The sequence below is a fragment of the Pristis pectinata genome, chromosome 24, assembly GCF_009764475.1.
Source record: "Pristis pectinata isolate sPriPec2 chromosome 24, sPriPec2.1.pri, whole genome shotgun sequence".
Classification (NCBI taxonomy): Eukaryota; Metazoa; Chordata; class Chondrichthyes; order Rhinopristiformes; family Pristidae; genus Pristis; species Pristis pectinata.
The window spans coordinates 9,878,079-9,903,446 of NC_067428.1; the positions used below are offsets into that span (position 1 = coordinate 9,878,079).

General features: G+C 40.6%; 1 protein-coding gene across 5 annotated transcripts in view; it reads left to right on the top strand.

Annotated features, from left to right (window-relative positions):
* Positions 1-7,623: 7,623 nt before the first annotated feature.
* The window catches only part of hdgfl2 (HDGF like 2), a 54,693-nt gene continuing 36,948 nt past the window's right edge, over positions 7,624-25,368 (top strand). For 4 of the 5 annotated variants that reach the window (XM_052038232.1, XM_052038233.1, XM_052038231.1 and 1 more), the window contains exon 1: positions 7,652-7,849. In XM_052038232.1, coding sequence (XP_051894192.1) covers positions 7,778-7,849 — 72 coding nt within the window. In that variant the 5' untranslated portion in view covers positions 7,652-7,777. Of the gene's footprint in view, positions 7,850-25,368 lie in introns of all 5 variants that reach the window. The other variant, XM_052038234.1, reaches the window with a different exon arrangement.

Here is a 25,368-nt window from a genome sequence, read left to right on the forward strand (position 1 = left end):
GGGGGAATACAGAGAGAGAGTAAACCATGTAACCCTAGCTCTATACCGAAACCCACTCAAAGAAGACTCGGTTACAGCGTATTTTTATACTGATTTTCAAGGGAAAACTAGGTGAGAAGTTACACTTACACAGGCAATTGTTTACATGAAGTTTCTAGCGTAAAAGATGTGTCTAAAAAAAACTACTTCTTTCCCACTTGCACCTGGCATTAAAACTAAACAAAACTAAATCACACCATACATGAGATCATTCTTTACCTTGAGAACCCCTTTTACAATGAGAACCATACTAAGAAGCATACTATTAACTCTTACACTGCCAGTCGTTAACCCTTGCGTTCCCAGCTATCCTTTACAAGTAAGTTGGAAGATCTGGAAGACTGGGAGCCATTGCTGGGTCCATGAGGGTAGAGCTGTATACAAAAACATGGTGTGTAAGGTATAAGGTGGTACAGTTTTGGATTAATTATTACATTGTGTAGGATGGGGCATTAACCAGCCCAAAGGTGAGAAAGATATTTTTGAGAGTTTCAGCAGGTGACCTGAAGTAATGCCACAGCTCATTGTCACAGAGGTTGAGTAGATGGTTTTTGTGATGGTGTGGATATAAAATTATATGCTCATCTTGAAGTGGAGTAAAATGTTGGGGATGCAAACAGTTGGGTTCAATTTTACAGAATGATCCTGAAAGGGATGGAATTAGCAACCAAGATATAACATTTCTGTTGGAGTTTAAAGACAAGGATTTTAGTATTTTCAATATTTAAAAAATTGTGGCAAGTGAATAGCAGTTTTACAGCTTGGAAGCGGGTCAGGTCATGATTTTCATGGTGGGATAGGGCTGAGTAGTATCTTCAGAAGATCTTGTCAAAGAATGGAGTGTAATTGTGGAAGTGTGTCAATTATGTAATCTTCAGTTAGTGATGTCGGGCAGGAAGATCAGCCTTCCTGGAGCTGCTTTAACTATGATTGGCAAGTAAGAATGAAACTAAATGGGGGCAGTCTCATTGAACTGGACAATGAAAAATATTTTAAGGAAACTTCTGAGGTCAATAATGTCAAACACCACAGAGAGGTTGATGAAAAGGAAACAAAAGGCGCTATATAAATACAAGATTTTATTATTTAATGCACCTGTTTAAATAAAATTGAATAATCTATTTTAAAGCAAGGTACTGAGAAAGACATTGTAGTTGCAGATTTCAGAGACGGGGATGGGCATTGTGTAGAGCAGGTTAACATCAAAAAGGAGGATGTATTAGATGTATTAGTGGGTATAAAGATGAATAAATCCTCAGGTAATGATAGATGTACTCAAGCAAGGGAAAAGAATCTTTGCTGGCTACAGGTGAGGTGACTGATGACTGGAGAACAGCAAATATGGTATCTTTATTCAAGAAGAGCAGCAGAGATAAGTTAGGTAATTACAGGCCAGTAAATCTAATATCTGTGGTAGGGAAGTGACTGGAAAAATATTCTTAGAGACAGAACTAATCTACACTTGAAAGGCAAGCATTGTTCAGGGACAGCCACCATAGCTTTGTTTCTGGGCGATCTTGTTTCAACAGTTTGATTGTTTTTTGAAGAAGCAACAAAATGTATTGATAAGAACAGTGCAGTTGATGTATCTACGTGGACTTGAGTAAGGCCTTTGACAAGACCCCAAATAGAAGGCTGGTCCAAAAGAATAGAAGCCATGGAATCCAAGGCAAATTGGGTCCAAAATTAGTTTGACAGTAGGAGTCAGACAGAGTGATGGTGGGGGATTGCTTTTTTGATTGTAAGCCTGTGACCAATAGTATAGCGCAGGTATCAAAGTTGAACTGTTATTGTTTGCCGTGTAGATTAACAATTGGGATATAAATGTAAGAGGTATGATTAGTAAGTTAGAGATGCAAGCGTATTAGTAATTATTTACAGATGACACAAAAATTGGTGGTGTTGATTGTGAGGAGGATAGTCTTAGGTTAGAGGATGATATCGATCAGCTGGTAAATTTGGCGGAACAACGGCAGATGGAATTTAATCCCAACAGTGTGAGATGATGAATTTTGGGAGGTTTAATAAGAGTAGGTTTAATATGAACCATGAATGGTAGGGCCCTGGAGAATATTGAGGGACAGCGGGACCACAGATCCCTAAAGATGGCAGCACAGGTAGATAAGGTGGTGAAGGAGGCATATGGGATGCCGGCATCACTAGCCAGGGCATGGAATATAAGGGCATAGAGGTTATAGTACAACTTTAAAAAAACTTAGGCTTCATCTGGAGTATTGTGTGCAATTCTGGTCACCACACTATAGGAGGGACGTGATTGCAATGGAAAGGGTGTAAAGGACATTTACTAGAAAGTTGCCTGGGATGGAACATTTTCAGTTATGAGAAGAGACTGGATGGGCAGGGTTTGCTTTCCATGGAGCCGAAGAGGCAGAGGGGGGACCTGATAGAGGTATACACAATTATGAGGGGTGGATGGTGAGAAACTATTCCCCATAATGGAGATGCATAAAACTAAAGAGCATGGGTCTAAGCTGAGGAGTATGAGGGTTAGAGGGGATCTCAGGAAAAAAAAATCTCCCAGAGGTTCGTTGCAATCTGGAACACACTGCCTGAGAAAGTGGTAGAGACAGGTGCACCCGCAATTTAAAAAGTATCTCAATGAGCACTTGAATCACCAAGTCATAGAAGGCTATGGACCAAGTGCTGATAAATGGGATTAGTATAGATGGGTGCTTGATGATTGACATGGTGGGCAGAAGGGCCTGTTTATATGCAGCATGAGTCTATGACTCTAAAATGCATCGCATTCACAGAGAATTACGGATCACAGAATCGCAAATGCAATGAGGACAGAAACGGGAACTGAAACATTCAATAAAGAGTTAGACACAGATTTGTGAGCAAAAAACAAACTGCTGGAGGGTCTCAGCGGGTTAAGCAGCATCTGTGGAGGCAAAGGGATAGTTGACGTTTTGGGTCAAGACCATGCATCAGGACTGAGAGCAGAGGGGAGATAACCAGTATAAAGAAGTGAGAGGGAGGAATGACGCAGGGGCTGGCAGGCGATAAGTGGAAGCAGGTGAGATGGGAGATGATAGGCAGATAGAGCGAGGTGGAAGAGGGGGAGGGACGGAGGCAGGAGACAGTGGCTGGTGGGTGATAGGTAGCCACTAATACCCACCAGCGACTGTCTCATGACTCTGCCCATCAACTCTCTCCTCACTTGCTTCCACCTATCACCTGCCAGTCCCTGCCTCACCGCTCCCTCTCACCTCTGCATTTATAAAGAGAAAAGATATGTTCTCCCCTCTACACTCTCAGTCCTGATCCAGGGTCTCAACCCAAAACATTGACTATTTATTTCCCTCCACAGATGCTGCTTGACCTGCTAAATTCCTCCAGCTGTTTGTTTTTTGCTCCAGATTCCAGCATTTGTAATCTCTTCTGTCTTCACAGATTTGTAAAGTGGGAATATCTTCAAGGGCTTGGAAGGGCAAAGAAAGTTCGGAGTTGTATCAAAAGAAAGGGAAGCACATATTGTAGACAAGGTAAGATTAGAGGAATCATAAGGATAATCAGGAGGGAAAGGTTTAGAATCATGACTGGGGCAGGAGAAAGCCAGTGGAAAGGTTGGGTTGAGGTTCAAGAATTCAGGAAAGCAACAGATGTAAGTAAATGGATGGCTTTAACCTTATTTATAAAGAAGGTTGCAGTGAGGGTAAGAAAAGCTGAGGAGACAAAAATAAAATCACCTAGTGCTGGAGACCTGAACTAAAACCAGAAAATGCTGGAGGTAAGGCAGCAGTTTAGTCAGCATACACCAATATATTTGGTGGTCAAGAATGTGGTCTGGAGTTCAGAGCTTGAATATCAGATAGTAAGTGCATAGTAAGTGATAAGCATTTGTAAAGAGAAAAGATATGTTCTCAAGGTTTTATGCACATAACCCCAATTTGAACAGTTTAAAGGATATAAGGGACTGAGGAGATTGGTGTAACAGTGAATAAATGCGAAGTAGTAGATCAAGGTGGAGTTTGATGTTATGGATGGCCAAATGGAGGCCACAGTAACAAAGGGTTTCCTGAATTCAGTTCTTGAATTCTCTGAAAGCACAGAAAAGCTGGGAAGATTATAATCAGCAGATCTGCTGACAAAACATATTGCAGTTACAAGAAGAGTTTCATTATCTGGCAAAACATATTCCAGCTGTATCAAAAGCCTGGTTATCTGGCTTGTGCCAGACTTGACAGGTGCTAGTTAATCAAATATGCTGGTTAATCAAGACTTGATTCCCTCAATGATGTCCCATCGATGGCCTAGCCAGTCCTTCGATGTTTCCCTGATGTCCACCCAACCACTCCTGTGGTGCCGACTTGATATTGGTCCTTGTTACTGACCTGATACTGGCCTGGAACTCCTTTCCTGCTGCCTCAATGTCTTGCCACTCCCTCTGAAATGCTGATTTATAAAGTGCTTGGATAACTAAACTTTTACTATCTTAGTCAAAGCACTAAAATCCAATAAATATTTCACCAAATATCTTAAGAGTGGTTATTTAAGTGACAGTAGTCTTTGCTGAGAACACAACCTTGTGTTTTATTCTGGCCGATCTATCCTTCCACTTGTCCTGAAGTGTGCATTGTTGGAGCAGATCTGGACCAGATTGATTCTGCTACACAGCCAACATATTTAGCTGCTCCTCTGTTCAAGCCCACACATGACAAATCATTACTTTGGCTTAATACTAAAGTATGGTCAGTGTCAATGGAAAGGTAATAGAGCAGGTCAGTACTTTCAAGAGAGAAATAGAATGGAAGAGAAAATTGGTTAAAAACCAATGGCATACTGAGCCATACAAGGAAATAAATAGATCTATATCTGTTTATATATGAAACAGATGCAGACACACAAAATAAAGGAAAATAAATTTTATGAAGTCTATATGGACTTGGAATATGAACTGGATGTTGGCTTGAACTAGACAACTTAAATTGGATATTTTGTCCATTTAAACATGTTAACATAGCAACAATATGAAATGTGCACCAATGGAAGGATCTTTGGTTGGTGATATTCTTCATCTCCACGTCAGCAAGGAGTGACTTTGGAAACCAATCCAGGACTTGGTTTCATAATCTCAGTTGTTACTTTCATGCAATTGTGATGAAGCGCTGCAGTGAAGATTCTTTTTCTGGGATGAGCTGTTAATCTGATTTTCTGCCTTTTCAGAAGTGTGTTAAAGATTCCAGAGCATTATTTGAAGGATAGAATGTCCTGACAATCATGTACAACTTGCTGTAACTTTGCAACCAGGTGGGCTTAACTTGGCTATTTTTCACTATGCTTTGCTCCACAGAAGAGATATTAAAGTCCCAATTAGTACCTTTTAATGGGTGATAACTACCCTTTCAGAAACGCCATGCAGTGCCACCAGACCCTTGAGGATTCTGAATTATAGTTTTCTCACGAGTGGGTTATTTTTGTTGAAGAGCAATTCTCCAAGTGGCAGTGCCACTATCTTTTAACAGCTGCCATTGCCTTTTAGAAATTAAGTTTAAGTGTCCCCAGCAATGTGTTAACATGTGCAAAAGGTCTTTTGCCCAGAAATATGAAGGGATATTGGCAGGTTGGAGGTGACATATGTGTGTAAATGAGAAAGTATGAGGTTAATCACTTTGGTATGAGAAATAGAAAATCATATTGTATTTAAAATGATGAGAGACCAGTAGTTGACTCAAAGAACTGGTCTCACAATAAGGATTGACCAATTCATACCAAAATACAAATCTGGAGTGTGATAGAATACTCTCCACTTAGTTGGATGACTGCAGCTCCAACACCATGAAGCCCAACACCATCTGGACAAACTACCCCGTTCATTTTCTCAACTACCAGTAAACAATGACTGCAGTATGTGCCACCTACAAACCGTAGTTATCCGCCAGGCATCTCTGATGACACCTCCCAAACCTCCACCATCAAGAACAAAAGCAGCAGGCATTCAGAATCAGATTTATTATCACTGATTTATATGTCATGAAATTTGTTCTTTTGCGGCAGCAGTATAGTGCAAAGACATAAAATTACTATAAGTTACAAAATAAATAGTGCAAAAAAGAAATGATGAGGTAGTATTTATGGGTTCCTGGTCCGTTCAGAAATCTGATGGCGGAGGGGAAGAAGCTGTTCCTAAATCATTGAATGTGGGTTGGCAGGCTCCTGTACTTCCTCCCCGATGATAGTAACGAGAAGAGAGCATGTCCTGGATGGTGTCGGTCCTTAGTGATGGATGCCACCTTCTTGAGGCACCGCCACTTGAAGATGTCCTCGATGGTGGGGAGAGTTGTGCTTGTGATGGAGCTGGCTGAGTCTACAACCGTCTGCAGCCTCTTGCAATCCTGTGCATTGGAGCCTCCATACCAGGCTGTGATGCAACCAGTCAGAATGCTCTCCACCGTACATCTGTTGAAATTTGCAAGAGTCTTTGGTGACATACCAAATCTCCTCAAACTCCTAATGCAATAGAGCCACTGGCATGCCTTATTTGTGATTGCATCAATATGTTGGCCCCAAGATAGGTCCTCCAAGATATTGATGCCCAGGAACTTGAAGCTGCTCACCATCATACAAGGCAAGACCACCACCTGCAGGTTCCCCTCCAAGTGCCCATCATTCTGATTTGGAAATATATTGTCGGTCTTTCATCATTATTGGGCCTAAATCCTTGAGCTTCCTACTCAATGGCTCCGTGAGAGTACCATCACCAGAAGGGCTGCAGTGGTTGAAGGTGGTAGCTCACCAGCTTTTTCTCAAGGTCAGTTATGGAATGGGCAATGAATGCTGATCTTGTCTGCTATGCCCATATCCCAGAAAATGAATAAAAAAGGAAAAAAATACTTAAAGATTTGAGAATCTTTATAATTATCTTCCCAAAAGGGCTGTGGATGCCCAGTCCTTGACTGTATTCAAGGATGACTGATAGTTATTATTGGCACAAGGGAAATCCAAGAATACAGGGATCAGGCTAGAAAATGCATAAGATCAACAATAGTGTTGAATGGCAAGGCAGGCTTGAGGCGCTGTATGGCCTACTTCTGCTTGTATTTCGTATATTTAGGTGTTTAAAGGCCATTAAGGCCCACACGTAAAGAATGCCCGTTGGGCACGGGTAGAGCTGTCATGTTTGCAGAGGCAGGAATCAGATTGCATTTTTCCGTCCCGCTGTGTGCATGCGGGAGATGTTTATAAGTGCACATTTGCAAATGCATTAACTAGTATACTCTGCTTGCAGCGGGCAAAAAAATTAACTTATTTCAATTGCTGGATTCCTAGGCATCCACAACCTGTCCAAGTGGCCTCCCTACTCATCCAATTTTGCAATGGAAGCAGAGTGTTACAATGCTTGATGAAGTGCATTAGAAACGAAACATGAGGAGAAATTATTTTACGTTAAAGCGCTCAAGCAATATGGTTCATTATCCACATTCAATCGAACCACCCCTCCCTTTCTACGCATCACACTAACCTGGCATGATATCACACGACTGACACCCACATTCTCCAATCAGAGCTGGGAATTGATGCACGTTCAACACCAGGAGCCAATCCGAGACCGAAAAAGGCGGGACTTCTGGCAGCAGGTTAGGCTTTACCCTGCTCTCCCCCTCCCCCCCTCAGGCGCTGTACAGTATTCGAAACGCTGAGAATTGCGCTCCAGTACGGATCGAGTCCGATTTTTTAAAAAAAATTGCCTAAAGGAGGCCAGATCGATTAGAAAATGCCTCACAATTTCAAAGCAGGAGATCTGGTTTTCGCTAAAATGAAGGGTTATCCTCACTGGCCGGCCCGGGTAAGTGTCGCGCTGTCTGATGTGCTTTGGCGGGAGGAGAGTCTGACAGCGCGAGAAAAATTGAAGCAAAATCAAAACTTTTAACTTTCAACTATGGCCCTCGAATCCATGTGAGGTAAACTGAAACGCTTCTTTCCCTCTTTTTAATTTCTTTCTCTTGTGGTCGGTTCTTTTGTTTATTACTGAAGAAAGGAGAAAACTAGCGGCCTGTGGTGATTTTATTTTCTTTGCAGGAACTTTCTTTATAAAGCGGGTATTAATATTTCATCTTCAACAATGGTGAGATTTCTGGCTGAAAGTTTTTTTTGTGTGGGGGACGGATGTGTGCTGTACAGTGTGGATTTTTCTGGATGCACTGGTCTACGCATGTCTGATGTTTGCAGTGTGTTCTGGGAGTTGTAGTTCCTGTGGTGACCAGTATCCGTGACGTGAACCAGTTATGGTTCCGAGAAGACTACATTTCCCGTCATACTGTGCGACGAGGGGGGGTTCTTGTATACTAAAGCTTCCCTCAACCTATCCCATGCCGGTGTATCATCATTACCTGATTAGTTACCTGCGGACAGTGTTCTGGTTACATTTCATAGGGTATTTATCACTGGATTCTACAAAGACCATTTGTAAATGTCATGAGAGATCATTTAGTAACTTTAATCACCCATATGACAATAATGAGGCCTTGAAGTGTTACTCTTACCTCTGCTTCAGACTATTGGGGATTCAACCTTTATGATAGAGATTTTGGAATAAAATTCAGGCTGACATATCATCACGGTACTGAGGAAATTCACCCTGCTAACCTTTTGGATGAGATGTTGAACCAATATTGCATGGCACAATGTAAAGAAAGCTGCTGTCCTTCTACAAACGGTGCTTTGAAATTTGAAAGGGTGAACATCGACGGATTTAACCCGATGGATGACACTGACTAGCAGTGTAGCACAACCTCCATACCATAGGAGTGTCAGCTTAAATTATGTGTTGAAGTACATGTGGTAGGACTTGAACCTTGAATGTTCTGCAAGCATGTATGAGACCTTGGAGCCCTGTTGCTTTTTTAAAAAATCCTTCGTTTTATGACAGAAAATTGGGTGATGTTAATGCTTTTCCACAGCAGTACCATATTTTTATGTATTAATGTTCTATTTTGTGCTGTCAAATGGAAGAAGGTGTGCTGTTCACTTTTTGTCATGATCCACTTGACAATATTAATGCATTGACCTCATTACAATTATTCCTGACAAGTGTGTTATTGTCCTTATTCCACTCAATGCATATTCTGCACAGTAATAATCTTATAAGGATCCTGACTGGGAGGCAGGAAAATCAGATTAAAGTTTTTCCAGAATGCACTTTATATCATGTGGGTTTGTGATATAATGCTTTGCTGCTGAGCACAAATGCACAAGTTGTAACAATGAGGTAAAGCTTAGGATGTGATTTTTTTTTTGTTTTGTTATTATTGGGGGGATTTTAATCAACAAAACCAATAAATTCTGTGATGGCAATAAATGTCAACCATGAAGAATTTTCATTAGGTTTGTTTTAAGAACGTCAGAAATAACTTTCAAAAGGATTCATGGAAGCTACTGACGAAACCCATTTGTTGATGAGATATGATGGCCAGTAGCGTGACAAGGGTGGAAAAACTTCGAAAGATTAAAAGCACATGCTAAAGTGGGACAAAAAATTTTGTCAAGAAAATGATCAAGTAAAGCCTGAACCTGTAATTGTCCTCATTGCCAAGAGATGATGCATTATTTCAGTGATGATTTTTACTGAATATAAATAAAACCCCAAACTAAAGCAGAAATCAAGCCTTAAAGTCCAAGCCCTCATCATGCACAAACTAAAAGATTAGTTGAGGATTTTGTTTTAATTTCCAGTATTTGAATGTAATGAATTATTCAGATTTGGAGCTTATTGGTAATTAACTTTTGTTCTGAAAGTCTCTGCTGTGGTAATCGGTGGTACATTTACACTATTACAACTATTATTATTGTGCAGCAATCTCGGGGAAACTTTAGTATCAATGGCTTATGCCATTACAAATGCTATTGCATAACTTTTTTCGACTTATACACTGCTCCATTGTTGAAACAAGTTGGGCAGCTAAGTATCGTAGACTGGACCCTCATTGAAACTAATGGTGAGATTAAATACTGAATTAAACACCATCATGATCTCCACGGCCACTAAGAACATATTAGGATTGCACAAATTTGTACAAGATGTAATTGCAGTATTCATTGTTTATTGTATTTACATTAATTGTTTCCTTAATTGGATGATTTTTATGATTTAGTGCTGCAAAACAACAAAAAAATTTGTATCCAGATAATCAGGTTTCCTATTTCTAGCTTCCAACTAACATCAAAAAATGGCTTTCGTTAGTGTGTCCACTTGGATTTGAATTACAGTCAAAATAGCAAGGCAGAAATTGCATAAGGATTACAGACTGCTTAAGTGATTGAAGAAGTCTCTGGTTTATTCACACACATTCAATGGGACTGGCATCTTGCAAACAGTTATTCTCTTTAAATATTCCATCATCTGTGCTAGTACCTTTTTGGCTGTCTAGACCCTCTGCTCAAAAAAAAAACTTCCCTAAACTTCTCCATCTCTCTTCTAAAGGTCTTCTTTACATCTTTGACTTTTACCAAGCTGTCAAATTTTGTCTAACTCTTTCATTAAGTACCTCAGCATGTTTAAAAAGCACCAAGTAGATGCATGTCATTGTTATTGATTAATATCTTAAGATTGTTTGTTTTTACTTTAACCATTGGATATGGCTAGAGGATAGGTCAATGTAATACTTTCTATTGGCATACTTTAATTATCTCGAGGCAGACTGAAGGATTGGGAACACACTGGTACTTATTACCATTGCAATGAATTCTGGGCATTCTCTGGTGCATAAATGCTTCATGAACAGGTTGAACTGTATTGTCTGTTCTGTCAAAGCTGAGTTTATTGTCATATGTACAAGTACAGGTTTGCACAGGTGCAATGAAAAACTTGCTTGCAGCAGCACCATCATTGGCACATAGCATCAGATAAAGCAGCATTCACAAGAAAAACACAAATTAAACATAAATTATACTCTTACAAGAACACAATTAGAACAAAAATCACGAAGTGCGGTGTAGTGCAAATTGGTCAAGTGTTGTTATTACTGGGGTGGTGATTAGGGTTGTGCAGGTTCGTTCAAGAACTGAATGGTTGAAAGGAAGTAGCTGTTTTTGAACCTGGTGGTGAGAGACTTCAGGCTTCTGTATCTCCTGCTGGTTGGTAGCTGCAAGAAGATGGCATAGCCTGAATGGTGGGAATCTTTGACAGATGTTGCCTTCTTGAGGCAGCTCCTCATGCAGATACTACTGATGGTGAGGAGGGATGTGCCCATGATGTATTGGGCTGAGTCCACTACCCTTTGCAGCAGCTTGCGTTCCTGGGCATTCAAATTGCCGTACCAGATTATATAATGCAACCAGTCAGGTTCCTTTCAACAGTACATCTGTAGAAGTTTGTTAGTGTTCAGTTACGTGTCAAACCTCCTTAACATTCTAAGAAAGACACTGGCATGTCTTCCTTGTGATTGCATCAATGTGTTGGGGCCAGGACAAGTCCTCCGATGTGTTAACACGCAGGAATTTAAAGCTGCTGACTCTCTCCACCGCCTTTTTTTAAATTAAAAAAAAATTATTTCTTCTTAATGTAGACTGGTGAACATTCTTCCTCCGTCGCCTTCCTGAAATCAACAATCAGCTCTTAGTTTTACTGATGTTGAGCTAGAGGTTATTATTGTGGCACCACTCAACCAGGTTGGTGTCCCATGTGATTCAGTATTGAAGCTATGTCCTTTTGGAATAATAGATCTGTGAATATATTTGAATGTGTTTAAGAGCAAGTGTCTTCACTATTTTGGTGTTTTCTATTTCAGTGCATTACTCCACACTGGATATTAATATACAAAATGAGTTATTTTGTGCCTCTCCTTAAACAGTCACCTGGGATTGTGGATTACTGCTTCCACTTGGACTTCTGTGGGTTCAGAGCTGGCTACTGAGGCCAATATGGGACCCACAGATTTAGCCACGGGGGGGCAGGTGAGTGAGTGATTTATAAGGTGCTGCATTCCTTTCTCAATTTAAACTGGGTTTCCATGCATTCCTAGTGTATTGACTCGGTTCTTAATGCCGTCCTGAATGTTGGTTGCTCATTTTGAGCCAGGATTTCTCATGAGTTGATGGGAATGTTGCAATTTTTCAAAAGGGCTTTGAGAACATTGTGGAATCTTCTTTTGTCCATTTGATTTTGTGACAAAGCTCAGAACAAAACGCCTGCTTTGGGGGTCCAGAGTTCACTGTGCAAGCAAAGTAGCCTGCCCATCAGAACTGACCGAGAGTAACTAGGGCCTTGATCCTTGGGGTGATGGCCTGGGAAAGGGCACTGACATTGGTTTGCTTATCCTGCTGGTGGATTGGAGGATTTTGCTATGACAAGAGTTGGTGCTAAATTTGCAGTGCTTTGATGTACTTGTCATAGGTAGCCAATGTCTCAAAAGCACAATGAGGGCAGTGATCACTGCTACGTGGTAGACCAACAACTTAGCACTTGGTTTGAGAACTTGATCTTCAAACACTCTTCCTCAGATGACTAATGGATGTGCTGATGCACCTGAAGATGATTGTGAATATCATCATCATCAATATTTGCCTTTGCTGAGGGATCTCCTCAAGAAACAGGAAGAGATCCATGATTTCTAGGGTCTTGTCATGGACCTTTTTAGCCGGAGGGTTGTATTGTATACAGTAGCGGGGTGCTAGAGGACCTTTGTCTTGTGGATGTACAATATAAGACACATCCTCTCTTGTACTTCAGTGAATGAGTTGATGGTGACTTGGAGTTTGGCTTCTAATGGTGTGCCTCTGCAGCTGTCACCTATGTAGTGTAGCTCAATGAGTAAAGGTGACCTTGCTCCTAGCATGGAGGAGACGTGGGTTAAACAGTTGAGATGCCATTTGTATGCCAGAATCACTGTATTTTGCCTGCCATCTCAAGACTGTCACTAGCACCCCAGCCTGGTCTATTGATGAAGGAATGGCACTCGGTAACAGTGCACAGGTGTGGTGATCTTCTTTGGGCTGGAAAGCAAGGGGTGCCCAGGGAGGAACTGGGAATGAGGTGGAGATAAGAGGGGAAAACAGAGGGCCTGAAAGGAGAGTGAGATCCCTGTTACAGGAAAGGAAAGAGAACCAAGTTGCAGGGTGTGACAAGGTGGTGGGTACTGTTTCTGGAAGGGCAAACTGGACGAGGAATGCTGCCTTCATGGGTTAAGTTTCACTGTCAAGATTGAATTAGGCTGGTGTGTCAGCAACTTTCCCTGTGGGATAAGTAAATGCCTCATGACCTACCAGCTTGCTCTAACATAGAATCACCATGTTGAGGTCATTGGTACACAGGCCCCAACCATGAAAGCAATAGGAATGACCAATGAGGACTTCTGCTCTGACCTTTGGGAGGAATAAAAAAGATCCTGGCCCACATTTGGAGGCAATGATTTGCCCAGCTGACTTCTGTACCTGTGGTGGGAAAGACGCTATCCATGGGTAAATTGTGTTCACCAAGCAGGGAATAGGAAAAAGCCAACTCCAGTGGAATTCTCCTACTGACAAAATGCTTGGAGCATGGTTTTATCATAACCAACATTCTGCATCATTAGAGAGATGAGCACAGGACTTTTGGGAATGCCATCGATTTAGGCACTGGCATCTTTTTAGATTATTTCATCATTCAGGTGAGAGACATCAAAGACGTCTCCATTACCTTTACTATGATGCATACTGATGACTGACGGTTGGACCGACTAGCAATTATTCCACTAGTAGCAACAGAAACATTCCTGGAAGAAAATTATTGTCCAAGATCTCAAGAACCCTGCACAGAGAGCTCTTCTCAGACAGAACCTCACAGTCAACAATATGACTCTCAACCAACAGGAAACATGAATGTCCGGAGTCGGGACTGCCCTGAAGTCCACCATAATTAGCATCTGTCAATACTCTTGATTTTGCTACCAGAAAGCACTGAAGAGCTGCTGCTTGAATTGCAGTGTGGATTCCATGTATCTATAGGCGCGGTGGATGTGATCTTCGCTCTGTGGCGACTCCAAGAGAAATGCCGGGAGCAGCATCGCTCATTATACATAGCCTTCTTATAACCTCACTAAAGGCCTTTGACAATCGAGACAACCGTGAAGAACCATTCTCAGGTTTTGGTTGGCACAATTCATCTCCGTCTTGTGTTTTGCTTCATGATGGCATGCAAGCTGTTGGGGTCAAATAACACTGACTTTGTCACCCCTCCAATAGGCTTCCTGCTGGAATGGAGCCAGTCTGCAGTGGTGTGCCATTAAGCACTGCTTTGTGCACATTTTCTTGCATTGTGTACAGTTGGCTTTAAAAGGAGGGAAATTAAAGAGAAATGGACTGAATAGTTACTTATTAAAACTTTTAAAGCCAGTCAGCTAAAGTAACGGGGAGTAGAATAATTCTTCCACTTTATTTTTCTTTCTCAAGACGTATGGGAACACTTTTGATGCAGGGACTTGTGGCCATCAATCCTATCTGTTAATATTTTGGTACATTGCCTAAATAAGCAATTTCACAAATTACATTATGAAATGTACTCCCTTCACATGGAGCACTCTGTATTTTTGATGTAAAATTTTCTGCTGAAGTTGGAGAATAATGTTTGACATTTTTCATAAGACGGATGTATTGAGGTAGGAGACGTGATTAAATTGTGCTCTAGTAAACAATTCTGTTGGAAAGGTTATTTTACTGTTGTGTGGTGAAAATGTTATTCAATGCCAGATAATGTACTGTAGGATCTTAAGATGTGGTAGTTCCTAAGTAAGTAAGCAGATCAAAGATAATTTGAATTATTTAGTACAAGAACATGACAGTTCTTTTCAATTTTTTGAAGTGGGTGACAACATGCAGTTCTGGATACCTCTATGGGAAGAACATTATTTCCTCTAAACATTGGGTGGTGATACTCACTAGAATCAATTAGGAAGAATCCAAGAGTTTTTCAAAACAAAATCCTAGTCCAGTCATACAACCATGACTGAACCATGGCTTGCTGAGGTTGTAATTAATGAAAAATAATTTCCACTCTTCCTTATTATCGCTAGAGGAAAAAGGAGAGGTTGAACTTGAACTACTTTTATTGCAAGTAGCTTTTGATGCAGAAATTTGTAATATAATCATTTAGTTGGGTAAGTTTTAAAATTTAACAAAAAAAACAGAATATAAAGAGTGCAGTCAGTCCCCAGGTTACATAAGGGTTCTGTTCCTGAGAACTGTCCATAAACCAATCTTTCTGTAAGTCGGACATGAGCAATTTCAATGACAGTCGATTTAACATGAATATTTATTTATTGTATTTCTATGTGTAGTTACAATGATACAGAATCGGAATGTCTCACATCCAATAGCCAGTTTCAATGGCCTTAAAATATCAATGGATGTTACATTGTTTGATAAAGTATTTTACGAGTGTCAATAGAAGAGATTGCCTTGAGTTTCCAAAACACATTTTTTTAAGTGGACTTCTGCTGTGTGTTGGCAGCCTGCGTTCTTGAAGAAAATTGTGACTGTTTGATTACTGCAGGGAGGTTACTTGTAAACACTTTGAAGACTGGTTGGTTGTCTTTTGAATTAACTAGCTGCTTCACTTTTCCATAATTCCTGAAGATGTTTGCATTTCTGTAAGTAACTTTCCTGTCTAAAAATGTATGGGAGAATTTATGGAAATCCAACTTTACACATAATCAGACCGTCTCTAATTTGGGGAGCCCCTGTAGCTGAAGCTAAGAGTTAGCTGGTCATGTTCTTGTTCGACTGACTGGAACTAATCAAAAGTGAGTATTCTATTTGTTGCAATCTTTATTAGTAGATGGTGGAGAGGAACATCTATTTAATGAACTTTAACTGCTGAAAAAGTTTGTGGGAAGCAATGCTAATGAATTTTCGAATTTTAAAATCGACATCTCATCTAGTTTGTGTCTGGCAAAAGTTTCTGGTAGAAAGCCTTGTGAACCAGGGACCACTTGTCAAAAAATCTCCTCCCATTATTCAATTACTGCTTTGTCTAACAATCATTAATTACAATCAATCTAGATCAGATCTGTTTTGTCATCCCACTGAAATTTTCCCTTCTCCAATAGATTTTTTTTAGAGAGACAAGACTGCAGATGCTGTTCTTTATTTTACCTTTTCTGGAATAGTCCAAAATCCAAGTTTGTCCAACCTCATTAAAGATCATACTCTCTAATCCAGGCAGTGTCCTGGTGAGCCTCTTTTGCACTCTCTCCAAAGCCTCCACATTCTTTCTCGAATAGGGTGACCAGAACCGCACAAATGCGGACTAAGCAAACTTTTATACAACTGCAACGTGACTTCCTGACTCAATTCCCTGACCAATGAAGGCAAGCATGCCGTACACCGTCTTTTCCGCCTGATCTACTTGTGTCATCACTTTCAGGGGGCTATGAACTTGGACCCCATGATCCCCCTATACAGGAACTAAACAATCCATCTGCATTTATTCAGAAAGACAGTGAGGTGGGTGTCAGTGGCATTTTTGATTAAAGGTTAAAATATTACAGCCTCATATGAGGGATAGTATAGCTGAGGATTAAGGAACTGAATATTTTTGGAACTGTGGGGCAGAAAATGAGGAGCTGTTACATTACTCCTGTGTGCACTATAGCCTCCCAAGTAGGGAGAAGGAAATAGAGGAGCAAATCAGTAGGTGAATTTCAGTGAAATATAATAAGTGACATTAATGGGAGATTTTAATAAACATATTGAAAGAGTGGAAAAAAAGTAAAAGGCAAGAAGAGTGGAAAAATGCCTAAAATATGAATGAGAAGTTTTTAAAACAGCAGACTTTTCTTCACCAGTCAGGAAAGAAGTAGCACCAAAGCATTTTATTAAGAAATGTAGGTCAGCTGGTTCAAATGGAATACATCCTAATGAAACAGCAGAAACTCCGCCCACAATCTTTCATTACTTCTTGAGTGGTGCCAGTGATCTGGAGGAAAGGAAATCCTATATGCCTATTAAGAAGAGAGGAAGTTAAGTACATGTTTCAACTGCATGCCTACTAGTTTAATGTCACTGGTGAGGAAAACTAGAGTTCATCATCCAGGACAAAAATTAATTCTCATTTGCAGAGGTTTGGACAGCAACATGGATTTATTAAAGGCAAATTATATCTAATTTCATTGTGATTTTTAATTAAATAGCAGAGATGATGCAGGAGATCGAGAAGTGAGCTTTCAAAAGGCATTCGCTTAAGCACCACATAATAGACTTATTTGGAAAGTAGGGGCACATGATAGTAAAAGAAATAATTGTAACTTGGATACATAATTGGCTAAGAGATAAGAGATCAGAGTAAAGATGTTTTTCTGACTGAAGAAAAATATTGCCAGGTCCAGGTTGTGAGCAGAGTAGTAGCAGACTTCAGGTAGAGAGACAGATGTAAAGTAACTAGACTTGAGATACAGAATGTGATGTGGGCGGACACGTGGCTGATGCAGCGTAATGCAAATAAGTGGGAAGTGATGATGCATTTTGGAAGGAACAACGTGGAGAGCCTGAAAGTAACTGAGAAAATTACTAAGGTTATATAAGTGTTTGGGATATCTTGGTTAATAAATAAGGGACCTGAATGTATAAATAAGAAGGGCATGCTAGACTTTTATGAATTACTTCTTAATTGAAGTCTTCCACGTTTTTAAACGTCTTGCGTGGAGGTATTGGAGGACTTGCATTATCAGACCTACTAAATTGTAGTGTAGTGGTTAGAGCAATGTTATTACAGCACCAGCGAGCTGGGTTCAATTCCGGCCACTGTCTGTAAGGAGTTTGTACGTTCTCCCCGTGTCTGCGTGGGTTTCCTCTGGATGCTCCGGTTTCCTCCCACATTCCAAAGACGTACAGATTAGGAAGTTTTGGGCATGCTATGTCGGTGCTGGAAGCGTGGCGACACTTGCGGGCTGTCCCCAGAACACTCTACGCAATAGATGCATTTCACTGTGTGTTTTGATGTACGTGTGACTAATAAAGGTATTTTATCTCTTTAATTTAAAACAATTCACCATAACATTTGAATGAAAATAATGTCCTCTTTAGAGAAATAGCTGAGTGCCTCTTTTTTCTTTATGTAATTTACACTGTTAATTGTAAAGTCCAAAGTATTGATATCAGATTTTGTATTACTAAATTCAGTTTTATTGATGAGATTTTGAAGATTTTCATTTGTTGAGTTATCTAGAAATAGATCCTGTTGGCTTGTCAAAATATTTCCTCCTCTGGTTTACTGATGTGCTTGGACTATTAGGTTCTGAATACATCCCGTTACATGTAATACATGTTACAGTGGTGTCGGACAACAACCTTGCGCTCAACCTCAGCAAAACCAAGGAACTGATTGTGGACTTCGGGAAGGCGAAGTCGGGTGAACACACACCAGTCTTCATTGAAGGGTCTGCAATGGAAAGGGTAAGCAGCTTCAAATTCCTGGGTGTTAACATCTCGGAGGATCTATCCTGGGCCCAGCACATAGATACAACCATGAAGAAGGCACACCAGCATCTCTACTTTCCTAGAAGTTTAAGGAGATTTGGCATGTCATCAAAGCTCTGAACTTCAACAGAAAGCCTTGTGACTAGTTGCATTGCAGCCTGGTATGGAAACTCCAGTGCACTGGAACGCAAGAGGCTACAGAGATTGGTGGACTCAGCCAGTTTCATCATGTGTGCAAGTCTTCCCACCATCGAGAACATCTATAAGAGGTGATGTCTCAGGAAGGCAATATGCATCATCAGGGGCCCCTACAATCCGGGCCACGTCCTCTTCTCAATACTGCCTTCAGGTTCCTGTACCTCCTGCCTGAAGACTCGCACCTCAAGGTTCAACAACAGCTTCTTCGCCACTGCCATCAGGTTCTTGAAACAACCTGAAAAACTCTGATTCTACCCCAGATTATATTTCCCTCAACTTGCATTAATGTCATTATGTTTTTTATTTGTTTTATTATTGTGTAAGTTACAAATAATTTGTTAATTGAAATTTGTAATTTATGTTTGTAATGTACTGTGGTGCTGCTGCTGCAACAAACTTATTTTCATGGCATTTACACCCTGGGTATGTCTGCCCATAACAATAAACTTGATGCACCTGTTGACTCCATAGCTGCTGCTTGACCCACTGAATTCTCCGGCATTCTATTTTTTTTGTTCCAGATGCCAGCACCTGCAGTTTCTTTTTATCTTTGTTATTATTTCTTTGTTTTCTGCTTTAATGCTCTATCCTCTTTACTGTTTTTATACTCTAACAAGTAGCGAATGTAGTTCCGTTGTATAAGAAAGGTGGGAGGCAGCACAAAGGCAATTACAGACCTATTAGTCTGACGTCAGTGGTGGGAAAATTATTGGAGTCTATCCTCAAGGAGGAGGTTACCGAATACCTAGAGGCGCAAGGCAAGATAGGACCTAGTCAACATGGTTTTGTGAAGGGGAGGTCCTGTCTGACCAACCTATTGGAGTTTTTTGAAGAAATCACAGGTAGGGTGGATAAGGGAGAGGCGGTAGATGTTGTGTATTTAGACTTTCAAAAGGCCTTCGATAAGGTGCCTCACAAGAGACTGATTAATAAGATGAGAGGTCATGGAATTATGGGCAGGGTAGCAAAATGGGTGGAGAATTGGCTGGTTGGCAGGAAGCAAAGGGTGGAAATAAAAGGATCTCGTTCTGGTTGGTTACCGGTTACTAGTGGTGTGCCGCAAGGGTCGGTGTTGGGGCCTCTCCTTTTTACCTTGTACATCAATGATTTGGATGATGGAATAAATGGTTGTGTGGCTAAGTTTGCGGATGACACCAAGATAAGTGGAGGAGTAGGGAGCATAGAGGAAATAGAAAGAATGCAGAGGGACCTAGACAGTTTAGGAGAATGGGCAAGGAAATGGCAGATGAGATTCAATGTTGAGAAATGTGCAGTTGTACACTTTGGAAGTAGAAATAAGCGGGTAGATTATTATCTAGAAGGAGAGAAGATTGATAGTGCGGTAGTACAAAGGGACTTGGGGGTACTCATACAAGATACCTTAAAAGTTAACCACCAGGTTGGATCGGTGGTTAAGAAAGCGAATGCTATGTTGGCATTCATCTCGAGAGGTATAGTGTATAAAAGTAAGGAAGTGTTGATGAGGCTCTACGGGGCGCTAGTGAGGCCTCATTTGGAATACTGTGCGCAGTTTTGGGCCCCGCATCTTAGGAAGGATGTGCTGACGTTGGAGAGGGTTCAGAGGAGATTTACGAGAATGATTCCAGGAATGAAAGGGCTTAAGTATGATGAGCATTTGTCGGCTCTTGGACTGTACTCGCTGGAGTACAGAAGGATGAGAGGGGACCTCGTAGCGACATTTAAAATGTTGACAGGTAAGGATAGAGTAGATGTGGCTAGGCTGTTTCCCTTGGTGGGCGTGTCCAGGACCAGAGGGCACAATCTTAGAATTAGAGGGTACAGTTTCAAGACAGAGATGAGGAGAAGTTTCTTTACCCAGAGGGTGGTGAAATTGTGGAACTCCTTGCCACGCACAGCAGTGGAGGCCAGATCAGTGGGGGTATTCAAGGAGGAGATAGACAGATATCTAAATAGTCAGGGTATCAAGGGATATGGGGATAAGGCTGGCAAATGGGATTAGAATAGTTTTTTTTCTCTCTTTTTTTCCCACCCCATTTCTTTTTCCCTTTTCCTTGGAGCAGACTCGATGGGCCGAATGGCCTGCTTCTGCTCCCTTATCTTGTGATCTTGTGAAGTGCAACAATGGCACTTGCATGCAGACAGACTTGTTTCCAACTTGAAGTATCTTTTAAGCTGTGTAGTTGTTTTAATTATGTGCTGCTTTGCAGAGTGTGCAGTATGCTTTAGTTCAACAGTCCCTGCAGCAGAACGGATGGCATTTGCAGTTTCAGGCAACAGCTGTGATCAAACCTGAAACCTGCAGTTATGAACTTTTGACTATCTTTTGATTTGTACTTTTTCTATTTCCTCTTGTTATTGTTGTAGCTTACTGTTCAAATGCAGAGACAAGGCAATCGATCCATGGAAGATCATTAGCGTTGGTAATTTCCAGTCACTAATACAAATTTTGGAAAGTTGGTACTCCAATTATGATTTCAGGGTGCTTGCATTTTTGTACGTTTATTGAAATGTATCGACAAATGTAGGTGTCGAAACATTTCTAATTTGTATTTTATTTTGCAACTGGGACATCTGCTGAAGTATGTATGCAAACTCAATGCATGTTGTTCTTGTGCTAAGGAACCTGGGTGCCAATGTTCTTTAGAACTGATGGATTTGCCCACATACAGCGGAATGGGTCATAAAACCCCATCAGAAAATAGAGAATGTGAAGAATGCATAACTCTGTCAGTCCTAATGAAATATAGGTGATATTTTCCATGAAGGATTTGGAACACTAAATGGGAGTAGATTGCAGCACTTAATGAATTGTTGTCATTTTAACTTGCACACCATTATGGAAACAGGTTTATGTTTGCTGTCACCCCATTTCACTTCTGAAAACGTGCAGTGGAACTAACAAGGGAATAGGCCATATTAGACTTAGTAGTACCCAATGAACCAAATTTAGTTAAGGTCTTAGCAGTACATTTATTTAATACTAATCTTGATATAATTGAGGTAGACTTAAAAAAAAAACGGAAACCCCAACAGCTGCAAAGATCCTAGAACTGGATAACTTGCCTTCTATATGAGCAGACAGCAATTTGTATTCATGGTTAACTGGGAAAATCTGGTAATGTATAAAACTTCAGAGCAGTGGGAAGTGTTCCAAAAACAAAATGTGACGCAGGCTAGGTTTGTATCTCAAAAGAGGCAAGAGCTTTACTCATCAATAATAGTGCAGTCATAGACAAGGAGCAACATGGATCTAAAAGATAAAGCATACAAGAGGGATCAAAACTAGCATGGGTCCTGGCAACTGGATATTACAAGAATCAGCAGTAAAATGACTAAAAGATAGAAAGAACTACAAAAAGGAGTAAGAAAATAAACTTCTGTACGGTTATGATTGGGAAAAGAGCAAGGTTAAGTGGAATGTGGCTTCATAATTATTAATTGAAATAGTCCATATGATTAGTTTGACTCTGAATTTGAAGTAGTGGAAGAAAATAATAACTTGGACATCACATGTAAACTAAGAGGACTTGCAAAAATTGGAGAAAGCAAAGTAAATGAGGAAAATAGCAGCACTAAAGAGTGATTAAATCGCAGGACAAGATAACTTCCAACTAAGTGTGCTTTCGAAAAAGGCAAGAAAATAAGTGTTCCAACAATCATTTTCTGAAGTTCTCCTGATTTTGGGAAACCATTCCATTAGATTCAAGGAAGGTGAGATAGAAACGAGGGAATTGTAGACTAATTAGCATAACACTTTTTGGTCAGGAAATTACTAGAATCTGTAATTAAGAACTGAGTAACTGAATCCATCGCAATCATCTCTGTAGATCAGAGAACATGCATGGATATGTAAAACAGTGGGTGTTCCTGACAGATTGATTTTATTTATTTTGAAGAGGTAATTAAAAGAGTGGTCAGGGAGAAGTCGATGGATACTATATTATGCTGTTTATACAGGATAATATAAGGCCCCTCATAAGTGATTGTTAGCTGAAGTTGATGTTTCTGGACTTCAAACACACGGATTGATGCTAAGCCTGAGAGGTGATGTAAACTGCCAAAGGATGGATGTGGGTGGAGGGGGAGTGGGTGGGGGACCCAGTGAGAGGAGTGTGTGGGTGATAGATGTAGGTGGGGGAGGGGAAAGAAACTGTGATAGACAGCTGGGGGTGGGGGGGTTTGGAAAGAAGGGTGTGTGTGTGAGAGGACTGGGTAGACCAGAAGGAGAGGAAGGGACGGGGGGGGGGGAAGCAGGTTACCAGAAATTGGAGAATTCGGTGTTCATGCCATTAGTTTGTAGACTGCCAAGGTGGAATATGAGGAATAGCAGAACAGCAGTCCTCTTGTCAACACCTTTCTTTCCTCTTCCCCACCTGCTCTATTTGCCCATCACCCACACACTCCTTCCATTGTTCCCATCTGTCCACCATCCCTCTCTTATCTTGTTCCATGCTTCACCTTCCTTTCTTACCCAATTTTTTTTCCATAATCTGCAGCCCTTTCTGATCTCCACTTATCACATCTCTGCCTCTCTTGCTATCTCCACCCTTTCCTTCCCCCCCCCACCTGACTCCATCTGCCAATCAACTGCTCCTCACCTGGATCTGCCTATCGCTTGCCAGCTCTTGCCCTACTCCTCCCCCTCACCTCTTTTTACTGGTTATCTCCCCTCTTTCAGTGCAGATGAAGGATCTCAACCCAAAACATTGACTGTCCATTTCCCTCCACAGATACTGCCTGACCCATTGAGTTCCTCCAGCAGCTGTTTTTCTTTTGCTCCAGATTCTGGCATCTGCAGTCTCTTGTCTCCTGATTTTAGAAAATTGTTGAAAGTTGTACTCAGTTCAAGCTCACTCTGTGGGTCCTTTTGTGTATAAATAGATCCCATGTAGAATAATACAATACCTCAAGGATTTTTGTGGTTTAAACTTCAGATCAGTTTTCTAAGTTTGTATTCAGCCTAGTAGTAGTGTCTGTACCTACTAAATAAACTCATTAATTAAACAAAATATAGAGAATGATTTTTACAAAAAAGTGGACTGTTTAGCCAATTGGTTATTCCGTTTTTCTATCCTGTTCCCATAGTTGTGCAGTTTTTCTTTCCTGGTTTCACTGGCTATTGAAATACAGGCAACCCCCATATTATGGCCATTTGGGTAATGAAAATTTGCTCTTAGAGAATTCACAAATCCATTACCCTAAAAATTTGAGATGAGGTGTGGAATAAAATTCGCTCTTAATGAATTTATGTGGGGGCAAAAAAGTAAATAAACTTTAATCAACTCTCATTTCTTGATGCTTGTACAAATGATGCTGCTGCATATTATGGAAAATCATGTTACAGACTGTTGTCTTGGAGAACAGCACCACCCCCTAACTAATTCAGGGGTTGCTTATGTCTTCAGCTGAAATAAGCCTGTGATCTTGAGAACAGATCTGCCTGCATCAGGTTGTTGTGAGTCTAAGATTGTTGCTGTCTTTGTGGTTACAACATCTGGCAAAGAAATGAGGCAGCTCTATTCCAATAGTGGTGCTGCAAGGTAAAAGACTATAAATTTATTTTTGTTATCAGTTTTACTAGTTTACTGAATGTACTGTAAGTATTTGGGCAATGGCAACATTGAATTCAACGTCTGGCAAGCAGGTTTGATTTGGGCAATTTTTCACTGTGTCAGGTATGTGGCAATGTTATGCCTTCCCCAAAGGTGGAGAACAAATCTTTAATGCCACACTTAGGATGTGTTTGGGTTCCACAGCCTTTGTGTATCACACACAGAATTATGTTGGCTGAAGACTGGCTTTTGTGATGGTGGGGATCTCTAGAGACTGAGGTGCATCACTAGTTTAGTACTTCTGGCTGAAGATGGCTGCATTTGTTCCATTCTCCCTGGTCTTTTGCTCATATGTGCTGGGCTGTGCCATTTTTCAAGGACTGTAATTATCCATGGACCTTCTTCCTATTAGTTGTTTAATTGTCCAGCAACATTGACAGTCAGATGTAGCAGGATTCCATATCATCTGCTCCCTTCGTAGTGGAATGTGTTTGCTTTGTCTAGAAAACACTAGTTTGTTTAGCATACTTATAGTCTTGTGTTGTAGCTGCACCAAGTTGGCAGTTTTTTTTGTACATAATGCATCTCCTTGCCTGCTTGTTAAGTTTAATATTGAAACTGTTTGCTCTACTTGGCTTAATTGTCATGGTAGAGTGAGGGATATGTCAGTATGGATTTTGATGCTAATGATGGTCAGTTTTGAACTGTTAATCTATTACAAGTTTCTCTTTTTGTTTTTGAAGACTAGTTCTTCTTTGTACCTGAACAATGTCTAACAACAATTCTTAAGCCTTTCATGCCAATACTGTTGTGGAAAGCTGCATTAGAAACTCAGATTGTGAAGGACAAAGTTAAGCTGTTTTTATTTTATGTGTTGGTACTCCACCTACCAGAGACCCACTTTGTCCCTTTATTGCTTGGGCATTAGTTGTGCTACTAAACCATTCCTGAATAGTAGATGTTGCAGTCTCCCACCCAAAGTATATTTTGCCCTTTCTACTCAAGTAGTGTCTAGTGTGGAGGAATGCTAATTCATCAGCTGAGATAGGAGGTGTAGTATGTTCAGGACTGAGATTGATAGATTTTTGGATACTAAAGGAAAAAGAAGTTAAGGTCTAATGAAAAGATACAGGACTGGCAGTGATTTTATCGAATTAGAGTAGATTGGAGGGACCCTAAAGTCTAA